Below are 21,471 nucleotides of genomic sequence, written 5' to 3'. Positions count from 1 at the left end.
ATAGACCTCATCCTCAGATAGAGATTTCATATCATCCTGCATTTCCCATAACAGTAAAATTCAGAGGATACGATTCCGAGAAAAATTGGATCCATGGTTCAGAAAGGGCTCCGAGTAAGATGCTCCAGAAACAGTAGCTCTCGTGCAGATTCCTGCAGCCCTGGCCTTGCTCTCCCACTTCCTTACCAGTTATCCTTGGTGTTGACGTGGAGGGTTCTGGGAACTCGTCTCCATCACTGGATTCTGCAGAGTCCTCACTGCTGATCACTGCACAGAGGAACAACTTCCCCTTAGGATCTCAGGGTGAGCCCACACAGCAGGAAACCCCAGAATGAGAGCACCGGGGAGACCTAGAAGCTAAGTTAATTCAAGGCACGTGGTCTGTGCTTGAATGTGGGTGAGCTGCAGGTAGCTCCCGGTCCTGCATGAACAGTGATGACGCTCACACGCAGAGGGCCCACACTTCCGTGCCCCACCCTCCTGCTACCCCTCACCCCCACCCTAGATCTACCTCTGACCCTCTACTCCATTCTACCTCTTTCTTCCATTCTCATTTTACTTCTTCACTTTCCAATTGGCCCCTTTTCCTTACTTATGCCTCTCATTCCAGGGACGGTATCTCTTGATACCTCACTTTGTCTTCACGTGTTTCTTTTCCATCTACTCTCTTGAATATCTTGGCTCTCTACTTTTTCCCTCCTTTTCTTTCTTTCTCATACTTTCCTCTCTTACTTTGGAAATAATCTCCTGGACATCAATATTTATTACCCGTCATCTGTCTTCTGGTATTTTTTGGGTCCCTGGGGAATCTCTTCTGCTAAACTCACAGCACAGGGTGCTGGTTCCCTGCCCTTCTTTCCTCTGCCCAAGGCCACCTGGACTGGCTGGCTGGACCCTGATGCCCCAGCCTCTTGCCTGGTTCCCATGACCCCCAACTCCACTTTCTCTTTGTCAGCCTTACCTATTATGTCAGATACTCGGTTATAGCCAGTCCTTGCTTGGGCTCGCAGTCGAACTTCTGAGTTAAAAAATGGCTTTTCCTTCTTTATATCCACTAGATGGACAGAACAGGAATTGATTTGTAGTCCATAGTTGGATGCCTTTGCTCCTAGATCAAATTTTAACGAATGAAAAAATTTAATTTGTCTCCCCCAAAAGGAGCTCACTAGCATTAAGAAGTCTTCTTCCTGTCATCTTACTACAGAGGGAGGCTCCACCCCACCCTTTTCCTGTTTGCTGCTCAACTCTGTCCCTTTCTTCATGCCCCTCTCAACTCTAAGTGGAATCAGAGCTTCCCTAGTGGCTCAGATGGTAAAGAATCTGCTTGCAATGCAGGAGTCCGGGTTTGATCCTTGGGTCAGGAAGGTCCCCTGAAGAAGGGAAAGACAGCCCACGCTAGTATTCTTTCCTAGGAAATTCCTTGGAGAGAGGAACCTGATGGGCTACAGTCCAGGTGGTTGCAAAGAGTCCGACATGACTGAGTGACTAACACTCTTGAGTGGAATCATTCACTCTTGTTCTGTCTATTCTTTTGGGGGCAGGGTGGATATGGATTTAGCTTCTTTTATCAACATTATGTGTGCAATAGTCATCTGTATCCAGTTATATGTATTTTCTCACTGCTGTATAACATTCCATTACAGAAATTATCCATTAAAAAATAAAACTAAAAAATCTCCATTTGTGTTGGCTCAAGTTTTAGACTATGACAAATAATGCTATGGTGAACATTCTTTTGTGTGTGTGGTGATAATATACATTTCTGTTGATTTGTTGAAGAGTGTAATTGCTAAGTCATAAGCTACCTGTACTTTCTACTTTGAAAGATTATACAAAACTGTTTCCAAAAGCATATGAAAAGGCAGGGATGGTTGAGAGAGCTTGTCAAATTTAAGTAACTAAAAGGAGTTTGGTGTGATGGGAATGTAGTTTAATGGGGAAATACACAACTGGTAGGTATGTGTCAGTACTCCACACCTGCAGCTTTGACTTCATGCTGAGGGCCACAAGAAGGTGCATGCATGCGTGCCAAGTCATGTCTGACTCTTTGCAATCCCATGGACTATAGCCTGCCAGGATCCTCTGTCCATGGGATTTCCCAGGCAAGAATACTGGGGTGGGTTGCCATGCCCTCCCCCAGGAGATCTTCCCAACCCAGGGATGGCATTGGGCTTTAAACAGGAGAACCTTATGAACTGGTCTGCATTTTGGAAAGGTCTACTGAGCTAAAATGCAGAGGGTGAATCTGAAGGAAGTGAGACAGGAGGGAAGGAACGAGCAGGAGACTGTTCTTCTATTTGAAGTGAGAAGTGACAAGACGTGGATCACAGCGAGCCTCGTGGTAAAGAACTCGCCCACCAATGCAGGAGACTTATAAAGACTCAGAAGCAATCCCTGCATTGGGAAGGTCCCCTGGAGGAGGGCATGACCACCTACTCCAGTATTCTTGCCTGGGAAATCCCAGGGACAGAGAAGTCTGGTGGGCTACAGCCCATGGGGTAGCAGAGTCGGACACGACTGGAGCGACTTAGCATGGGCACGGCAAAGACTGGAGAACAATTGGACAAGCTGGAAAGATTTTAAAGTTAGAATCGATGGAAGTGAGAAGGAAAACCATGATTGGTTTAATCCGCTCAGTTTTGTGACTGTTAGTTACACAGCAATAGATAGTTATAGATATGGCTTCTGAATTGAGATGTCCAACAGACCTTTTTTTTTGGCCATGCTGTGTGGCACGTGGGATCTCAATTCCCCAACCAGGGATCTAACCTTTGCCCCCTGCAGTGGAAGCACGGAGCCCTAACCCTTGGACTACTAGGGAAATCCTTCCAACAGATCTTTGAATAAAGATCTCCAGGCACTTGGCGGAATGAGTCTAAAGATCAAGTGGAGGCTAAAGATGTACGTTCAAGAAACAATAGCTCATGGGTGTTGTGGAGACTGTGGGGAGGGTGAAGATGATTGGGGAGAGGTCTGTTTTTATCTAGGGGGTTCCAGGGCTATTTTGATCATTACAGACTCCTTGTGCCTCCTTTTTGATGACAGTCTCCTCTAATGGGATAGCATCTTGGTTTGTCTCCTCTCTCTGTATGGTCCGCTCTCTACCAATTTTTCATTTGTTGTCAAGTTATCCTCTGTGCCTCTCCCACCTCCAGTTTCCTGTGTTTTTTTTTTTTGTATTCTTTTTCATTAATATCTTTCTCTATTCATCTCTTTTCCTCTGCATTTTAAAAATCACTGTCTCCAAGACCTAGCAGTGTCTAGGATGAGGCAAAGGAGGTGCCCAGGACTCACGAAGGTGCCACTAGTAAGACAGTCCTTAGGTGTGCCCCAGGGTCTCACCCTTGACCTGACCCTGCTGTCCCCTACTTGCTTTTTCAATGTATCCATTCTCTATTAAGTTCCCTTTCTCCTATTCTCCTATTCTCAGAGGTCATATTAATACTCTGTATGTCTCCTCTGTGTCAATTATGTCATTTAATATATTTTCCTCATTTAAGCTCTCAGATCATCACCAAAGTTCTCCCTGTTTCACCAGTGTCCAAAGCACCACATTCCTCTACCTGTTACTTTCTTTCTAGAAGGCCCTTCATCTGAGCTTCCTTTCATGCAAATCCGACCTGCAGCATCTTACGTGATTTCCGTGTTTTTGCTGTAACTTCTGAAAAGGAAGTTGCAACTTAATTCTTTTCATCAACTCCACAACATGGCATTATTTGGATTCCATGTCAATGTATCTGAAATCTATCTCATTCTTGTACTTTGTTATTTGATGCTCCCAGTCCACCTTTTCCTATTCTTCCTTTTTGCACCGTCTTCCCAGGGACACCCTGTCCACCAGAGTTCAACTTTCGTTCTCCATTGCAATTTACACCTGCTAAATCAGCTAGAGCTTGTGGGTAAGGCTGCATTGTCTTGGATGGTGTTAGGATCTGGAAGGGGTGAGGTAGTATGGGAGAGCAAAGGAAAGCTTTTAGGCTCTTAGAAAAACAAAGCTATAATTAGAAAATTGGTAAGATATGACACTTTCTTGGCAATTCAATGGTTAAGACTGCGTTTCCAATGCAGGGGACATGGGCTCAATCCTGTTCAGGAAACTAAGATCTCACGTGCATGTAACATGGCCATTAAAAAAAAAAAAGGATAAAATAAAAATTAAAAAAAGAAAGAAAATAGGTAAGGTAAGTAATAATTACTTTCTTTGTTAGAAGGCAATGGGTTGGGTGTCTCCTCCCCGGCATCTGCATCATTTGATTGGATAGGTGCTGGTTCACAGAACTCTGAAAATAAAGAAGAGCACAGCTACATCCAGCAGAGCTTTGCTTTGCCCTATTTCCATTTTCTTGCCTCTTCCCCAACTTCTCTTTCCTTCTTATGTGTCTGCTTTGAGCCTGTCTGCATTTATTGCTACTTTACCCCAAGAAAGTGCCGCGCTGCACTGATTCTGGAGCCAGTCTCTCCCTGACCCTTGTTTCTGCTTCTCTTCCTCGGTGGGGCTGGGACACTTCACCTTCCTAGTTTTTCTTTTCTCCCTTTCTTCCTCCAGGTCTTTCCCATCAGTACATCAGGCTCAGTTCCTGCCCTCAGTGTCCGGGTAATTTCCCCTTTCTTTGTTAATAGATGTTTCCTTAAGTGGTGCATGAATTCATTCTCTGCCACCAGTCAGGCCCTCCTGACCCCTTTAAGAGGGTAAGGACCGAATCCCTGGGCAAACCTCCCAGGACCAGCACGTCCTGGACGTACCCTTCCCCTGTGGTAAGCATCTCTACTCCCCAGGCAAATCCAGCCAGCCTTACCTGCTGGTTCAGATTCTTGGTCACACTGTTCATTTGCTTGTTGGCTTTCCAGGGCATCGTTCTGGTTGCTGGGTGTATCATTCCTCTTTGTATTTATCTCTTCTGTTTCACTGAGGTAATCTGAGAGTCTATTTTCAGGGGAGGCTGTACCTAAACCACATTTTGATTTATAAATATTTTATTTTCTTCCAACGTCCAGCAGAATCCAACAGGAAAATACAAAGCACTCCAAGTTTTTAGAGCAGAGGATATTTAATCCAGGGGTTGGCTACACAGCTGACGGAAGAGCACAGAAGACCAAGGGGAAGAACGTGGCAACATAAAGAAGAGTCAGCAGGAAGCTACGGGAGGGATAGAGGAGGTCACGGGCTGAGGTCACTGGGCAGGCAGAGGCTGGACCATGATTTGCCTGCTTTGTGGAAGGTGCAGTCAAGGCTGAGATGTGGCTGCTGCCAGAATTGCGGCTGGAGGCAGTGATGGAGAAACACCTGGCTGCTCCCTTACTCCCACTCTCCTGCCAGAGTCTGCATGTTAGGAACCCAGCAGGGAGTCAGCAGCAAGGGGAGCTGACAAACAAGTCCACAGGGGCCAGCAGCCAGAGACAGAGGGCCGAGCAGAGCAGGGGAGGGGAAGGACTGAATCCCCAGGCAAACCACCCAGGACCAGCACACACGCCCTTCCTCCATGGCAACCATCTCTGGTCCTCACTGATTCCATCAACCTCTCCCACTCTGTCCCCTCCAGCCTCAATAATGTGTGAACACATAGACATGTTTTTCACTGCAGTTTGGATTTTTCTCTCTTAATGTTATTTTTCTGAACAAAGTAATTAATATGAAGCATGATTTAAAATTATTTCCCAAAGTTTTAGTATGGAATGTGGGTCCTGGTGCCTGATTTGTGCCATATCCTCAGGACTGGGAGCCTCCCCTTGGGGTGGGGGGCGGGCGTGAGACACAGTGCTCCTCTCACCTGGGCACGTCAGCCCACCTTGTCAGGTCAGATGCTCGAACACATTTACTGGTGACTTGCTGTGTATCATTTGGGTCCTAGGTTGAAGTTTCTCTCTTTATATTCCTTGTTCCCCAACATCAAGATGCTCTGGGATTTCATTTCCTGGTAAGGGTGCTCCCAGACCATGCTGTGAATTTCAGAGAACTTCATTGCCTCCTCTCTCCACACCCTACACACACACACACACACACACACACACACACACACACACACTGAATCCTTTCTCTTCTACTCATTGCTTGTCACAAGTCCATCCGCTTATCCTTCCCTGTTTCCATCAGCTGTAATAGCAGATGAATGGGCAATATATATTCATCCATATGTATTTTTAACTCAACGTTTTGAATAAATGTGATTTGTTAAAAGTATTACTGTGTTTTTCAGCAAAGGAAACTATAAACAAGAATGGGAGAAAATAATCTCAAAGGAAACAACTGACAAAGAATTAATTTCCAAAATATACAAGCAGCTAGTACAACTCAATACCAGGAAAAAAAACCAAACAATCAAAAAGTGGGAATAAGACCAAAACGGACATTTCTCCAAAGAAGACATACAAATAGCTAACAAACATATGAAAATACGCTCAACACTGCTCATTATTAGAGAAATGCAAATTGAAACTACAATGAGATAACCACCTTACACCAGTCAGAATGGCCAATGTCAGAAAGTCTACAAACGATAAATGCTAGAGAGGGTGTGGAGAAAAGGGAACCCTCTCACATTGCTGGTGGGAATGTAAATTGATGCAGCCACTATGGAAGACGGTATGGAGATTCCTGAAAAAGCTAGGAATGAAACCATCATATGACCCAGCAATCCCATTCCTAGGCATATACCCTGAGGAAACTAAAATTGAAAAAGACACATGTACCCTAATGTCCATTGTGTCATTTTTTACAATAGCTAGAACATGGAAACAATCTGGGTGTCCATCTACAGATAACAGGGGAGTATTACTCGGCCGTACAAAGAAATGCATTTGAGTCAGTTCTAATGAGGAGGATGAACCTAGGGCCTGTTATACAGAGTGAAGTAAGTCAGAAAGAGAAATATAAATATTGTATACTGACACCTACATATGGAATCTAGAAAGATTATACTGATCAATAAATTTTCAGCGCAGCAGGAGAGAAACAGACATATGGACGTGGAGTGAGGAGGAGGGAAAGGATGAAATAAAGGAGAGAGTAAAATGGAAACTTACAATACTGTATATAATATAGATAACCAATGGGAATTTGCTGTATGACTCAGGGAACTCAAATGGGCTCTGTGACAATCTAGAGGAGTGGGATGGGGAGGAAAATGGGAGTGGGGGGGGACATGGGTGTACCTATGGCTGATTCTTGTTAGTATTTGACAGAAAACCACAAAGTTCTGTAAAGCAAATACCCTTCAAAAAAGCTAAAGTAGCAAAAAAGTATTACTGTGCTTTCAAAAATCACTTTGAAATTTCTTTTATAAAAACATATTACTAATTTAGAACATTCTTTTTAAAGTAATACATCCCTAAGGGAAGCTACATAGTAAGAGCCTTTCATGTTGTACGTAGTTTCCTAAGATTCCTCTATGCTCCTTCCTTACTAAGGTGAGTCATGGAATAAAGACTTAAAATTTGTTACAGAGTAGTGCGCTGTAAGCAGGGAAAACTATGACCTTCAATCTATCTTCCTGGGCTATTCTCACTGCTTTTCCAGCCTGGGGAATCAGTAAATCCAATGAACACCTATGAGAGAAAAAAATCTCAAAGTGTACCATGAATGTAACAGTTAAAAGCATGGACTCTGGCACCAGACACAAATAAAGATGATGATTAAAGGTAGTAATAACGACAAATGCATGGAACACCGATATAACCCCAGACAAGACTGTGAACGCTTTATATGATGTAACTTGTTTAAAATCCATCACCTTCTGAAATAGGTGCTATTATCATGTCCATTTTACAGATGATGAAACTGAGGAACAAAGAGGGCTAGTCACTACCCCAAGATCTTGAGGTAGAAGCTGAAGCCAGGCTACGGGCCCCTGAATTCCTGCTGTGACACTGCGTAGAGCAGTGCTCAATCCTAATTTTCAGCTGGGTGAACTTGTACAAATAAGCGAATTCTCTAAGCTGATTCTTTTTCATCTGAAAAACAAGGATAATATATACACATTTTCAGGTTTGGGGGAAGATTAAATGAACTTCTGGCTGCATCAATATATGGGATACCATGATCAAAAAAATCAAATCATTACATATACTTTTTGTACCAGTACTTTTTATTCAGGGAACAAACATGTACTGAGTACCTTGTTGTTGTTTAGTTGCTAAGGTGTGTCCTATTCTTTTGCAACCCCATGGACTGTAGCCTGCCAGGCTCCTCTGTCCATGGGATTTACCAGGCAAGAATACTGGAGTGGGTAGTCATTCCCTTCTCCAGAGGATCTTCCTGACCCAGGGACTGAACCTGGGTCTCCGGCATTGCAGGCAGATTCTCCTTTTTTTTTTTTTTAAAATTAACTTATTAACTTTAATTGGAGGCTAATTACTTTACAATATTTCGATGGTTTTTGCCATACATCGACATGAATCAACCATGGGTGCACATGTGTCCCACCATCCTGAACCCCCCTCCCACCTTCCTCCCCACCCCGTCCCTCTGGGTTGTCTTAGAGCACCAGCTTTGAGTGCCCTGCTTCATCATCGAACTTGCGCTGGTCATCTGTTTTACATATGGTGGTATACGTGTTTCAATGCTGTTCTCTCATATTGTCCCACCCTTGCCTTCTCCTCCATAGTCCAAAAGTCTGTTTTCTATATCTGTGTCTCTTTTGCTGTCTTGCATATAGGTCATCGTTACCCTCTTTCTAAATTCCATATCTGTGCGTTAATATACTGTATTGGTGTTTCTCTTTCTGGCTTACTTCACTCTGTATAATAGGCTCCAGTTTCATCCAACTCATTAAAACTGGCTCAAATGTGTTCTTTTTTTAATAGTTGAGCAATATTTCATCGTGTATTTGTACCACAACTTCCTTATCCATTCATCTGCCGATGGACATCTAGGTTGTTTCCACGTCCTAGCTATTGTCAACAGTGCCACTGAGCCACCAGGGAAACCCAGTGAATACCTAGTGACTGTTAAATGCATTCCCATCCTTGTTCCATTTCATAACTTCATGACAATCTGCGTGTAATACCTCTATATTACAAATGAGAAAGCTGAGCAATAAAATTTAAATAATAACATCATTAAGAATGTTATGGGTTAATTGAAGCGATGGGAGGACTCCCCCTCCCGCACCCCCACCCCCTGCCCCGAGGAACGCCCATCACCTGCTTCTTCCACCGTTCTGGTTGTAGCACTGGTTTCTGCCAGACATGACATCGAAGCACCAAGATCACTGCCTGATCAAAAAAGCAGAACAGAAAATGGTGAAGCCGGATGCTGGGGCAAAACAGTCAGGCCCAGAGTCCCTGGGGACTGGCAGCAAGTGCATTTAAGGAGCCCAGAAGCAGCGACCTTCCAGCAACTCAGAGTACTGACCCTTGGAGAAACTGCAGGTGCAAATACTAACAGATTTCTGACACAAAGAAGCAGCCGCTCCGCCCCCAGCACAGCCTAGAAGGGGCACAAGCAGCAGAGCATCACACACAACAGAGTCAGCAACAGACCATCAGAAGATGAGGATCCTCCACCAGACCAAGTCAGGCCTCTGGAAGTTCCTAGGGGGAAAATTTAAAATTTATTTCAGAAATTGAAGTAGGGAATGAAGAGCCACCCTCCCCTAATTCCCCTTTTCTTTTCTTTCTTTTTCTTTTTTTTTATAAATAAGAAGCTTGAGACCCCCGGTAGACAACAATACAGAGGCCATCTGGGTCTGATGGATCTCATCCAACTCTTGTAGCCTGACCCCAAATCCTCGAGTGGAAGGCAGGTCAGGGGCACTCCTGGCTGAGAGGGCTTTGGCCAGGCCATCTCACTGCATGATCTCCACCAGCCATTCAGTACCTAGCGATGGCTTATCTTGATTTCCACAGCCATGGTGAACCGGCCTTCGTCCCTAGAGTTGCCCTGACTGGCGACCTTACCTTACTTCCTACAAAGTCCCCACCCTCTCTTCGTCCACTCCCTCCCTGTACAAATCTGTTTAATCTGTACTGTTAGCTTCTCCCTGAGGATTCAACATCTGATTCCCCTCCACTTTCTCCAGAATGGCAACGCACTCCAGTATTCTTGCTTGGGAAATCCTAATCCTCCAGGATAGAGGAGCCTGGTGGGCTACAGTCCATGGAGTCGAAAAGAGTCAGACATGACAGAGTGACTTTCACTTCACTTCCCTCTTTGTATATTGCCCTCCTCTTGTTTCTGGGTCCTGTCTGTCCCATTAGGCTACCAGGGAGTATCCAGGGTTGAAAACACAGGCTCTGGGTTCAGAATGCCTGGTTCCATCCTTGCTCATTTGATCCCAGGCCAACTACATACATGGTCTTTCTAGATTTCAGCTTCCTTATCTGCAAAATGGGCACATAAGTGATAATACCATCCAATGGCACTAAACCCACAACTGCCAGAAGAAACTTTCAATCAAGTGGGCTGTTATTACTTTGCTTGTTTTTGTTGTGTCCTTGACCCCTTTCTCCTTTCATTTCTTCTTTTTCTTCTCCCCCCTCTCTCAAATACCCACATTTTCTCCTCTGCATCTCTACCATTCCTCACCACTGAATCCATATGACCACCTTTCTCCTTGAATATTCCTGCTCTTGAACAACCTCCCCCACATTTAAGTCAGTCCTTTCTGCTGCCATCATCAATGGCCTCCTCTCTTACATTGACCTTGGGCCCATAGCGATTAGCCCATCACACCTTGACACTGATCTTCTCCTATAGGATTCTTTCTAAATCACAATGACTTCCAGGCAGTCATTCTCTTTAAATCTGGTTACTGACACCTTGGGTTCCTCTTCCTTTGTCTTGGTATTTGAGGCAAAAACCTCTTGTCTTAGCTACTCTTCCAGGACTTAGCCTCTGGTTAGATGCTCATCCCTGCCTGCCTTCTCCGTGGTCCTTCATCGTTTCTTCCCTGATTCTCAATCTTTGCGCAGGACTCGGGCCTCCACCTCCCCTTCTCTTTTTCCTCTTAGCAAGGGAGAATTGGTTTGTTCTTGGTCTCAATCACCTTGCTCAAGGCTCAGTTGGATGGCAGGCCTCTCCTCCCTCTCTTCTCCATCAGTTTCTTCATAACTAAGTTTCTCTTGGATTGCTGAAAAGAGAAAGAGAAAACACAATTAGAGATCTCCACCAGAGACCAGGAACATCATCTCAGAATTATACATTTAGGTATTTCCAGCTCTTGGGTCACTTAGAGCTCAGTGGATCCCAACCTTCATGGTAAAGTTCCCCCATCATCCTTGGACATAAAAGAGAAACCCCAGCAAGGGAGCAGTTATGTTCCCTGCATAGAAATGAGCCACTCAAATATAAGGACAAAGGAGTCCTGGGAACATCCTGAGGCTGTCAGTCATGTACAATAAATGTCACACCATGCGGACAATACATGTCAAAATAAATAGGGGAAGTGAAATGTGTTAACTGCACTGTTCAAAATGTAAGAAAGAAACAAATTTCTTCTGGAGAATGACTAGGATCCTAGAGAGGTGTGTGTGTGTCTGTGTGTGTGCGTGTGAAAGAGAAAGCCCAAAGACTTTAAAGAGAGCTCTAGATAAGAGGAGGTTTGGGCTTAATTGTGTTGGAAAGGATGCTCAGTTTCCAAAGAGACAAACCAGAGGGGGTGGGGGGCATGCTGGGGTTGCTAGTTGGAGCTCCCAGAGTGGTCCAGATCCCACAAAAAAGGAAACTCTGAAGCTGCACGCGGGGATTGCCTATTGCGGTACTGCAGGGCATCCCCACGACTCCTGGACCACGGACCCAAGAGGCTGCCAACAAGAGGAGGCCAGGACACCAGTCCAGAGACCCTGCATGTAGGTAACTTAGGAGATGTAGGAGGAAGGAAATAAACCAAGGGGCCTAGTGGGTAGATCACTGCGAGGAGTCTGGGAAGGAGACATGGTGGGACGCTGCCTCAGAGCTGATGGCAGGAGCGCCTCCTGGGAAAATGCCCACTAAGGGGTGGGATGGACAGGACTGTGGGAGCCACGGGTACTACTTTGTCTTCCCCAGAGCATGGGTCAAGTTCCAGCAAAATCAGATGGCAGGTATGAGGAGGACAGTGGCCCAAAGCCCCGAAAAGGTGAAGGAGGCCTAAGGGCTGGAGGACTTCAGCACATGAGACAGGGATGAAGGGGGAACCTAGAAACAGGAGAGATATCATGCCCTGAACACAGTCCCCATCCTCTGGAGTTTAGTCACTGACCCAAGCTCTTGTGGACAGCAGTGACCTCTGCCAGGGTCAAGGGGTTGGCAGCAAGTGTAGATGTGAGTCATTAGCATTTAAAAAGGATAAATTATACCTTCTCAGGAAAAAGCCAACATTTAGTTATATGTGGCACCAAAAATAAGCCCTGGAAGAGAATAGCCTTTGTGATTATTTGAGGAGAAAATATGATTAAAACCATTTTTCCTTTAAGGGGAAATTTGATATAAGTTAACTTTTGTGCTAATCACTCTAGAAATCTGATGAAAGTGGCCTTTCTTCTGTGTTACCAGGTCAACCCAGGGTTTGAGGGCTTAAAATGACATGGGACTGGGAGGGTCTACTTATGGACTGTTCTTGGGTCTTCTTTGAATCACCACATTCTTGGGCTGTGGTGATTCTTATAATCTGGCTTGTCCCTCTAGGGGGTCCCTGAAAGCTATGATTCTGGAGTTGTTGAGATACTGACCCTGTTGATCTGCTGTTTCTAAGCCAGGATGGATCCTATACCCATAGCTAAGCTTCAGATGGGTAGTAACCAACTCAGTGGACTGCTGTGCAGGCCACTGCCAGCCTGTCACTTGTCCTTCTATCTAAACTGGATGGCACTGTGGCTCTGGTCCTCCCGTGAGTCTAAGTGTCTAGTTAAGCAGACCTCCAGGTGGGTGTTGTACCATAGCCTTTATAACATGAGCTTTGAGAAGAACTTGGTGGCTCAGATGGTGAAGAATCTGCCTGAAACGTAGAAGACCTAGGTTTGATTTGAGAAGACCCAAGTGTGCTTTGTTAACTGTTATATCCCCACTGCTCAGTACCAGGTATGGCACGTGATGGGAGCTCAATATATACTTGTTGAACAGAATTGACCTTGAACATCAAAAGGTAGAAAATAAGCTAATTACCATTTTCAAAGCTTTTGCGAATATGATTTAAATCAGGATATTCCTGCATGTTGACGTCGCTGAACAAAGCTTCCAGAAGTGACAGGTTAAATGTCTTCTCCAGCTTACTGAGAACATTGTACACCACTTTTGGTACAGGGACCAGGTTTGTACAAGAATCTTGACAGTCCTTAAAAACAATGAATGAAGAAAAGTATAAATACAGACTTCCAGGTTACAAGAGAGCCCTAGAAAGAGATGTCAAGTTAATGCATTCCAATTTCCATACATAGGTATCTTTTCATGTAGAGAGTTAGCATTTCTGTATATTTGTATGACTACTAAGTGAAACGATAAATCCTCTCTTCTTAAAACTATCCATTTGTGAATCTGATCTGCTCATCCTAACTTACATTAGATGTAAGAAGGCACAATTCTGAAGATTAAAAGTGGGTTCAAAGTTAATGAATATGTAGCTAAGAGCCTGGTCAACTCTTGGAGGAATGGACTTGGCAGGTGATGAGCCACTATTCTGTTGACTGGACAGCTCCTGCCCCTTCACCAATCCTGACTTCGCCTGGAAGAGCTCAAGGAAGCCAGGGGACAGTGCTCCATTTTGTGAACTTGGCCACAGGGAAAGCATGTTCGGAGGACAAGCTGAGGACCTGCACCCCTGTATCTCCAACAATGCCTATCATTAAAGTTAGCTCAAAGTCCAAGACTCCAGAAAAAGTACAGATAAACACATAAATAAGAAAATAAATAAATGAAAAAAGAAAAACCCCTGTTGGAAAAAGAAAACTGTCGGAGAAAGAATAGTAAGCATCTATTCCCAAGTTTGTCCTAACAATACATCAGTTCCCTGTGGGTTTTAATGTTCTCAGATCTAAATTGGTTGCTTTGGTCACTAAGTCATGTCCGACTCTTGTGACCCCATGGACTGTAGCCTGCCAGGCTCCTCTGTCCATGGGATTCTCCAGGCAAGAATACTGGAGTGGGTAGCCATTTCCTTCTCCAGGGGATCTTCCCAACCCAGGGATCAAACCCAGGTCTCCTGCATTGCAGGCAGATTCTTTACCCACTGAACTACGAGGGAAGCCCAACTGTTTAAATTGATGTTCTTCAAAAAGGAATGCTGTGTTAATTATTATTTCACTAAATCACCTCATTTAAATTACACTTACTTTTAATTCTTAGTTTATGCTGTACTGTGGTGTATTAAACATCTGTGGAACACAGTTGTTTTAGATCCAGCCTGCCTGACTCCAGTGGCTGCCAAGAGCACCGTCCCTTCAATCAGAGGAAGGACTGTCTCCAGTGATGCCTGTTTCCACTCTTTTCCCCTTTCTACCTCACAACAATACTTGAACATTTGCAACAATAGTAAGAAGTCTTCTATTCGTAGGACACTCCTCAGTTAGCTAGCTGTGCTCAGGATATCAAAGGATAACTTAGTTTGGGGATGGTTTACCAGATGGTTACATAAGAAACCTCACTTACTTCATACATTTTATTGGTGATGAGTTCGCGGTCACGAAGGCCTTCAAAGAAAGGAAATGTCTTTTTAATTGCAGTTGAAATCTCCACTTTATGTCTTTTGAAGTGCCTGAGTGCAGTCTCAAAGACAAGCCTTTCTTCCACGTTCTGATTTTCTGTGGACATCCTAAGGAAGAAGAATATCATGTGAAAATGGTCATCAAGATTCCGAGATGCTTGTGAAGGCTGTAACATTTTATATATAAAGGATAGATTGTGAAGAACCAACATATATAAAATAAGTGGTTTCAGTAAAGAAACAAAAGCAATGGAAACAACAAACAATGATATAACTGAAGAGAAGTGTGGAAGTTAATAACGACTGAAGTACAGGACTAAAGAAGCCCATTCCAGTCTGTCCCAATCAAAACCATCATAAAGATATCCACCTTTGTCTGGTATATTTGGATACCTTTCAGTACCCAAAATGCATTGGGGAATAATCACTTTATTGCATCAACATCCTGTAAAAAATGTTTCTGGTTAAATACTGCCAATTAAAGAAAATAATTTATCTTCTTTTTATTATTGCCACCGCCTCCCTACTAAAAATGCTAATAAAGGGGTTGGATTCACAATGACAAGGGCAATGGCAGGGGCAATGAGCAGATAAGAGGGTTCTACCAAAATTTATGAGACAAAAAGTGATCAGAGGATCGCTAACCACTGTTGTAGGTGGAAAGTACTCCCAGAGGTCAGGAAAGCAACCAGTGAGTCCTTCAGGACCCTGGAGACCCAGTGGAGATCACAAGGGAGACATGTTGTGGAAAACTGTTGCGTTATTTGAAAAATTAAGAACAGAACATCACACCTTCCACCCTCAGTTTGCATCCTGACCACTTGTACCCAGACAGCCACTCAGAGGGAAACAGTGCTATCCTTTTTGTAACCATACGTTAATTTTACTTGTTACTGAACTTCACACAGTCTTCCCAGGTGGCAGTAGTGGTAAAGAACCTGTCTGCCAGTGCAGGAGATGCAAGAGCCGTGGGTTCAATCCCTGGGTTGGGAAGATCCCCTGGAGAAGGGCATGGCAACCCACTCCAATATTCTTGCCTGGAAAATTCCATTGACCGAGGAGCCTGGTGGGCTATCATCCACAGGGTTGCAAAGAGTCAGACATGACTGAGCATGCAGGCATGATTGGACTTCATATTCCCTGGTGGCTCAGATGATAAAGAATGTGTCTGCAATGCAGGAGACCTGGGTTGGGAAGATCCCCTGGAGAATGGAATGGCTGCCCACTTCAGTATTCTTGGCTAGGAAATTCCATGACAGAGGAACTTGGAGGGCCATAGTCCATGGGTTTGCAGAGTTGGACATGACTGAGTGACTAACACTTTAACATTGTATACATGAAAACAATACATCACGTGTGCTTTGTGTCTGACTTCTTTTGCTCATCATCTATGTTAGATGAACAGAAATTTGGTTCTTTTATTATTGAAGATATTCCATTGTGTGGACTGACCACAACCTTCCTTTTCCTATTCATTTTCCTATTTATGGACATTTGGGTGTATTCTAGTTTGGGACTAGTTTGGTTAAAGCTGTGGTTCTTATACAAGTTTTTTGGTGACAAGATGTTTTAATTTCCCTTTAGCAAATAACTAGGAGTGGAATTGTTGGGTCATTGTGTAGGAGTATGTTTAATAGTTTTAGAATCTATCAAACTATTCCAAAGTCTGTTAGAAATAAGCTTTCTAGTTTTAGCCATTTTAGTCTATAATATATAATATGGTATTTCATACAGTTTTAACCTGTATTTTTCTAATTACTGATAATATTGAGCACACTTCCATATGCTCATTGGCTATTCATAATCTTCTTTTTTGAAGTGCCTTTTCAAGCCTTTGGCCCATTTATATTACTGGGTTGTCTTTTATTATTTGTTGATGTGTAGGAGTTTGTATATATTATAAAAGAAATGTTTTGTTTAATATATGCACTGTGAGTGAAAAAGCTGGCTTAAAACTCAACATTCAAAAACTAAGATCATGGCATCCAGTCCCATCACTTCATGGCAAATAGACAGGGAAACAGTGGAAACAGTGACAGACTTTATTTTCTTGAGCTCCAAAATCACTGCGGACAATGACAGCAGCTACAAAATTAAAAGACTTTTGCTCCTTGGAAGAAAATCTATGACAAACTTAGACAGTGTATTAAAAAAGCAGAGATATCACTTTACCAACAAAGGTCTGTATAGTCAAAACTACGGTTTTTCCAGTAGTCATGTATGGAGGTGAGAGTTGGACCATAAAGAAGGCTGAGCATCAGAGAATTGATGCTTTGAATCGTGGTGCTGGAGAAGACTCTTGAGAGTCCCTTGGGCTGCAAGGAAATCAAATCAGTCAATCTTAAAGGAAATCAACTCTGAATATTCACTGGAAGGACTGATGCTGAAGCTGAAGCTCCAACACTTAGGCCACCTGATTTGAAGAGCCAACTGATTGGAAAAGACCCTGATGCTGGGAAAGATTGAGGGCAGGAGGAGAAGGGGATGACAGAGGATGAGATGGTTGGATGGCATCACTGACTCAATGGACATGAGTTTGAGCAAATTCCAGGAGATAGTGAAGGACAGGGAATCCTGGCATGCTACAGTCCATGGGGTCACAAAGAGTTGGACACGACTGAGCCTCTGAACAGCAACAGAAATGTATTGTGAACATTTTCACCCATTTTGTGGTTTGCCTTCATTTTCTTAACCATGTATTTTGATGAGGAGAAATTTTTAATTTTGACAAAGCCAAAGCTATCATTTTTTCCCCCCTGTGGCTAACAACTTTAGGTACTATCTGAGAAATCTTTGCCTCCCCCAAGCTAATTAAAATATTCAAAAATTAATTTAAAGTGTAATCCTGGTTCTATTTCTAGATTTTCTACTCTGTGCCATTTGTCTGTTTGCCTACCCTTGTGCCAACAGTATAGTGATCTGAATCTACAGCATATAGAAAGACTTGAAGTCTATTAGGAAAATGTTACCTTGGATTTTCTACGTCTTTTGGTTTTCCACATGTCTTTTAAAATTGATTTGTCAATTTTTACAAGAAAAGCCTTTTTGAGTTTTATAGGGTTTGCATCGAACTTTTAGACTCATTTGGTGAAACGTGACATCTTAACAACACTGAGTTCAACCCATTTATTTAATTTTCCTTAGTCTTGCCAGAAGTGTTTATAGCTTTCAGTATCAGGTGGTGCAGTGGTAAAGGATCTGCTTGCCAAAGCAGGAGGAGCAAGAGATGTGGCCTCGATCGCTGGGTCAGGAAGATCTCCTGGAGTAAGAAATGTCAATCCACTCCAGTATTCTTGCCTGGGAAATTCCATGGACAGAGGAGCCTGGCGGGCTGAAGTTCACAGGGTCGCAAAGAGTCAAACATGACTGAACACACACACACACACACACACACACACACAGGAGTCATACACTTCTTTCCTTAAACTTATTCTTAGCTATTTTATTCTTTGTGGGGCTACTTTAAGTGATTCTGCTTTTTAAATTATTTCTAACAATTGTATGAACATAGAATTGATTTTTAAGAAACAGTAACCATGTATTCATGACCTTTCTAAATTCACGTATTCTAGTAATATATTTGTAGACTACTTTTGGATTTTATAGAAAAAATAACCATGGCATCAGAAAATAAAACTCCTCTGCTCCTTCCTTTCCAAAAATTGTTTCTTTTTCTTTCTTCCTTACTTTGTTTCTAGCCTTAGAGAAAATGCATTTAATGTATGCATCAAGTATGATGTCATATGCACACAGATACACACACGTGACAGAGGAAGTTTCTGTTTGTTACTAGTTTACTGAGAGTTTTACCATGGTCAGATGTTGATTATTATGAAATGCATCTATTGAGGTGTTCATATGGTTTTGTTAGGGGAAGCACACTGATTGAAACCTTCCACCCTGGCCAGGCACCATAGTAACCATTTACATAAGCTGTTTTACGACAGGAGGTCCTGGTAAGGAACACGGAACTAATAAGCCTCCACCAACCAGAAGAGTTTGGGAAAGGTCAAAAGGAGATCCCACAGGTCTGACCACCTCCCAGAATTCTCTCTAGCATCCATCTTGGCTGAACAAGGCGTGCACCACCAGGAAGGACTCTGAGCCAGAATGATTGGCTAAAGACAACCCGGAAACTAATTCTATGACCATAAAACCCAAGACTGAGCCAGAGCAGTTCTCCTGGGTTCCCTTACCCTACTGCTCTCCACCCGGCTGCCCTTTCCCAGTAAAATCTCTTGCTTTGTCAGCACATGTGTCTCCTTGGACAATTCATTTCTGAGTGTTAGACAAGAGCCCAGTTTTGGGCCTTGGAAGGGGTCCCCCTTCCTGCAATGATTTTCCTTCTTTATTCTTTAATGTGGTGAGTCAGATGCATTGATTTCCAGAGCCTCCTCTTAAGTAGAAACAGATAACCACAGGTCAGCAGACTTTTGAGGAAATTCTTCAATTTCAGGAAGAAATAATAACACTAAAAAGAGAAAAAGGTTACCCCAGGAGAAACAGAGATATTGTAGGAGAAACTTCCAAAATCTCTAAAATTTTTATAGGATTTGAGAACACACATTGTACCCCTGTTTACAAAGAAAAAGGAAATAACATCATGTTTGGGAACTTATGTACACCCGTGGTGGATTCATGTCAATGTATGGCAAACCCAATACAGTATTGTAAAGTAAAATGAAGTAAAAATAAAAATTAAAAAAAAAAGAAAAGAAAAGAAAAGGAAAAGGAAATAACAGAGAAAGAGATAGTGGTATTGATTTTTAGAAATGTACTAAGATTTACTAAAATGGTTGTAAAATAAAGTTGGGGGAATTCCCCAGAAAATTAAATAGATTGTTGTTCTTGTTTAGTTGCTAAGTCATGTCTGACCCTTTTGTGACCCCATGTATTGCAGCCCGCCAGGCTCCTCTCTCCATGGGATTTCCCAGGCAAGAATACTGGAGTTGGTTGCCATTTCCTTTTCCAGGGGATCTTCTTGACCCGACCTACATTGTAGGCAGATTCTTTACCACTGAGCCAGCAGGGAAGTCCAAAATGAAGAGATTAAAAGAACACAAAAGAGCAAATTTGAGAGACAATACAGGAGTCTAGGGCTCCCAGTGTAACTCAGCTTTTAAAGAATCCACCTACAATGCATGAGACCCTAGGTTGGATTCCTGGGTCAGGAAGATCCACTGGAGAAGGGATAGCTTACCTATTCCAGTATTCTTGCCTGGAATATCCCCATGGACAGAGAGGCGTGGAGAGCTATAGTCCATGGAATCACAAAAAGGCAAACACGACTGAGCGACTAAGCACAGCACAGCACACAGGAGTCCAAGATGACTTCAGAGGCCTAACAGCAACCTTATTAGAGTCAAGGAAGATACTCACGAAAATGCAGAGGAGGGCCGTACCAGGAGAATTATTTAAGGAGATATGATCTCTATAGAGTAGAATAACATGGATTTCTTCAAAGGACTTAGAAAAATAAATTTTAAAAGAACCAAACCAGAAGCTACCAAGAAGACTGCATGCCACAAAGACCCAACACAGTCCAAAATAAATAAATAAATAAAATCTTAAGAAAGAGAACCAAACCAAGGCACATAGTGATGAAATGCCAACACCTAAAAAACCAGAGAAGAACTTAAAATATTCCAGAAGGAATTAAGAAATTGGTCAGTTATTGAGGATGATGGCAAGAATAACTTGAGACCTCTCGTCAGTAACAGATCTAGGCCTTCAAAATGCAGAGTGAATCAGGACAACTCCAGCCATGCAGGGCTGAGAAATTTCACTCTACAAACATCCATTTTGAGTGTTGTTCCTAAAATTTTCTTTCCTTTATGCTTATGTCAATATATAGATTTGAGATTTAAAAAACACAATTTACACATGCTCTAAAATTTCTATACAATCATTATTTTCCTTTCCATTCACACCACTGTGCCACCCGGAAGGCCAATACAGAGAAGTGCCATGAATGACAACAATGTCACAAGCGAAGGGAGAAGGGAACTGCATATACTCTGCTATAAGGTATGTGTGCCACACAGGAAGTGCTATAAAACGTGTATTATAATCTCTAGACAACCATCAAAAACATTTTAAAAGAAGTATAATTAGTATGTTAATAGAAGACTAAGATGGAATCATATAAAATGTTAATTTAAATTAGAGAAGGCAGAAAAAGAGCAGGGAAAAAAGAGACACAAAACAAACAAATACAATAAATAAAGAAGAGTTAAAACATGGTAATGTAATCCAGTATATCAATAATTACTTTCAGAGTGAATGGCCTAAATGTTCCAATTAAAAGCAGAGATTGTCTATAAAGCACAGGAAGCTCAGCGTGGTGCTCTGTGATGACCTACATGGGTGGGAAGGGGAAGGTGGTGGGAAGGTCCAGGGGGAGGGGACATATGTATACATATGGCTGATTAACTTCATTGTATCACAGAAATGAACACATCATTGTAAAGCAATTATAATTCAATAAAAAAAGAGATTGTTAAAATGACTGAGAAAATGAGATCTTATCTTATATTGTCAATAAGAAAAAAGCCATAAATATAAAGACACATGCTAAGAATGGAGAAAGAAGGACCTCCCTGGTGGTCCAGTGGTTAAGACTTCACCTTCCAAGTAGAGGGTGGGGGTTAAATTCCTGGTCAGGGAGCTAAAATACCAGATGTCTCATGGCCAGAAAATTGAAACACAAAACAGAAACAGTGTTGCAACAAGTTCAATAAAGGCTTTAAAAATAGTCCACAGTTAAAAAAAAAAATCTTAAAAAAAGAATGGAGAAGGAGATACCATGTCAACACTAATCAAAAGAAAGAGTAGCTATATTATTTCCAGGGAAAAAAAG

At 42.6% G+C, this 21,471-nt stretch overlaps 1 protein-coding gene across 15 annotated transcripts in view; it reads right to left on the bottom strand.

Annotated features, from left to right (window-relative positions):
* The window catches only part of LOC101121244 (nuclear body protein SP140-like protein), a 93,677-nt gene that overhangs the window by 46,339 nt on the left and 25,867 nt on the right, over positions 1–21,471 (bottom strand). For 10 of the 15 annotated variants that reach the window (XM_012148287.3, XM_042244383.1, XM_042244384.1 and 7 more), the window contains exons 2-10: positions 14,558–14,720; positions 13,079–13,247; positions 10,983–11,066; positions 9,478–9,528; positions 9,139–9,210; positions 4,797–4,946; positions 4,197–4,280; positions 962–1,108; positions 187–267 (exon numbers count right to left, since the gene is read on the bottom strand). In XM_012148287.3, the coding sequence (XP_012003677.3) occupies positions 187–267; positions 962–1,108; positions 4,197–4,280; positions 4,797–4,946; positions 9,139–9,210; positions 9,478–9,528; positions 10,983–11,066; positions 13,079–13,247; positions 14,558–14,720 (1,001 nt within the window). The remainder of the gene's footprint in view (positions 1–186; positions 268–961; positions 1,109–4,196; positions 4,281–4,796; positions 4,947–9,138; positions 9,211–9,477; positions 9,529–10,982; positions 11,067–13,078; positions 13,248–14,557; positions 14,721–21,471) is intronic. The other 5 variants (XM_012148300.3, XM_060410499.1, XM_042244385.1 and 2 more) reach the window with 4 other exon arrangements.

Source organism: Ovis aries, chromosome 2 (assembly GCF_016772045.2).
Source record: "Ovis aries strain OAR_USU_Benz2616 breed Rambouillet chromosome 2, ARS-UI_Ramb_v3.0, whole genome shotgun sequence".
Taxonomy (NCBI): Eukaryota; Metazoa; Chordata; class Mammalia; order Artiodactyla; family Bovidae; genus Ovis; species Ovis aries.
This window is presented reverse-complemented; position numbering and strand designations above follow the sequence as displayed.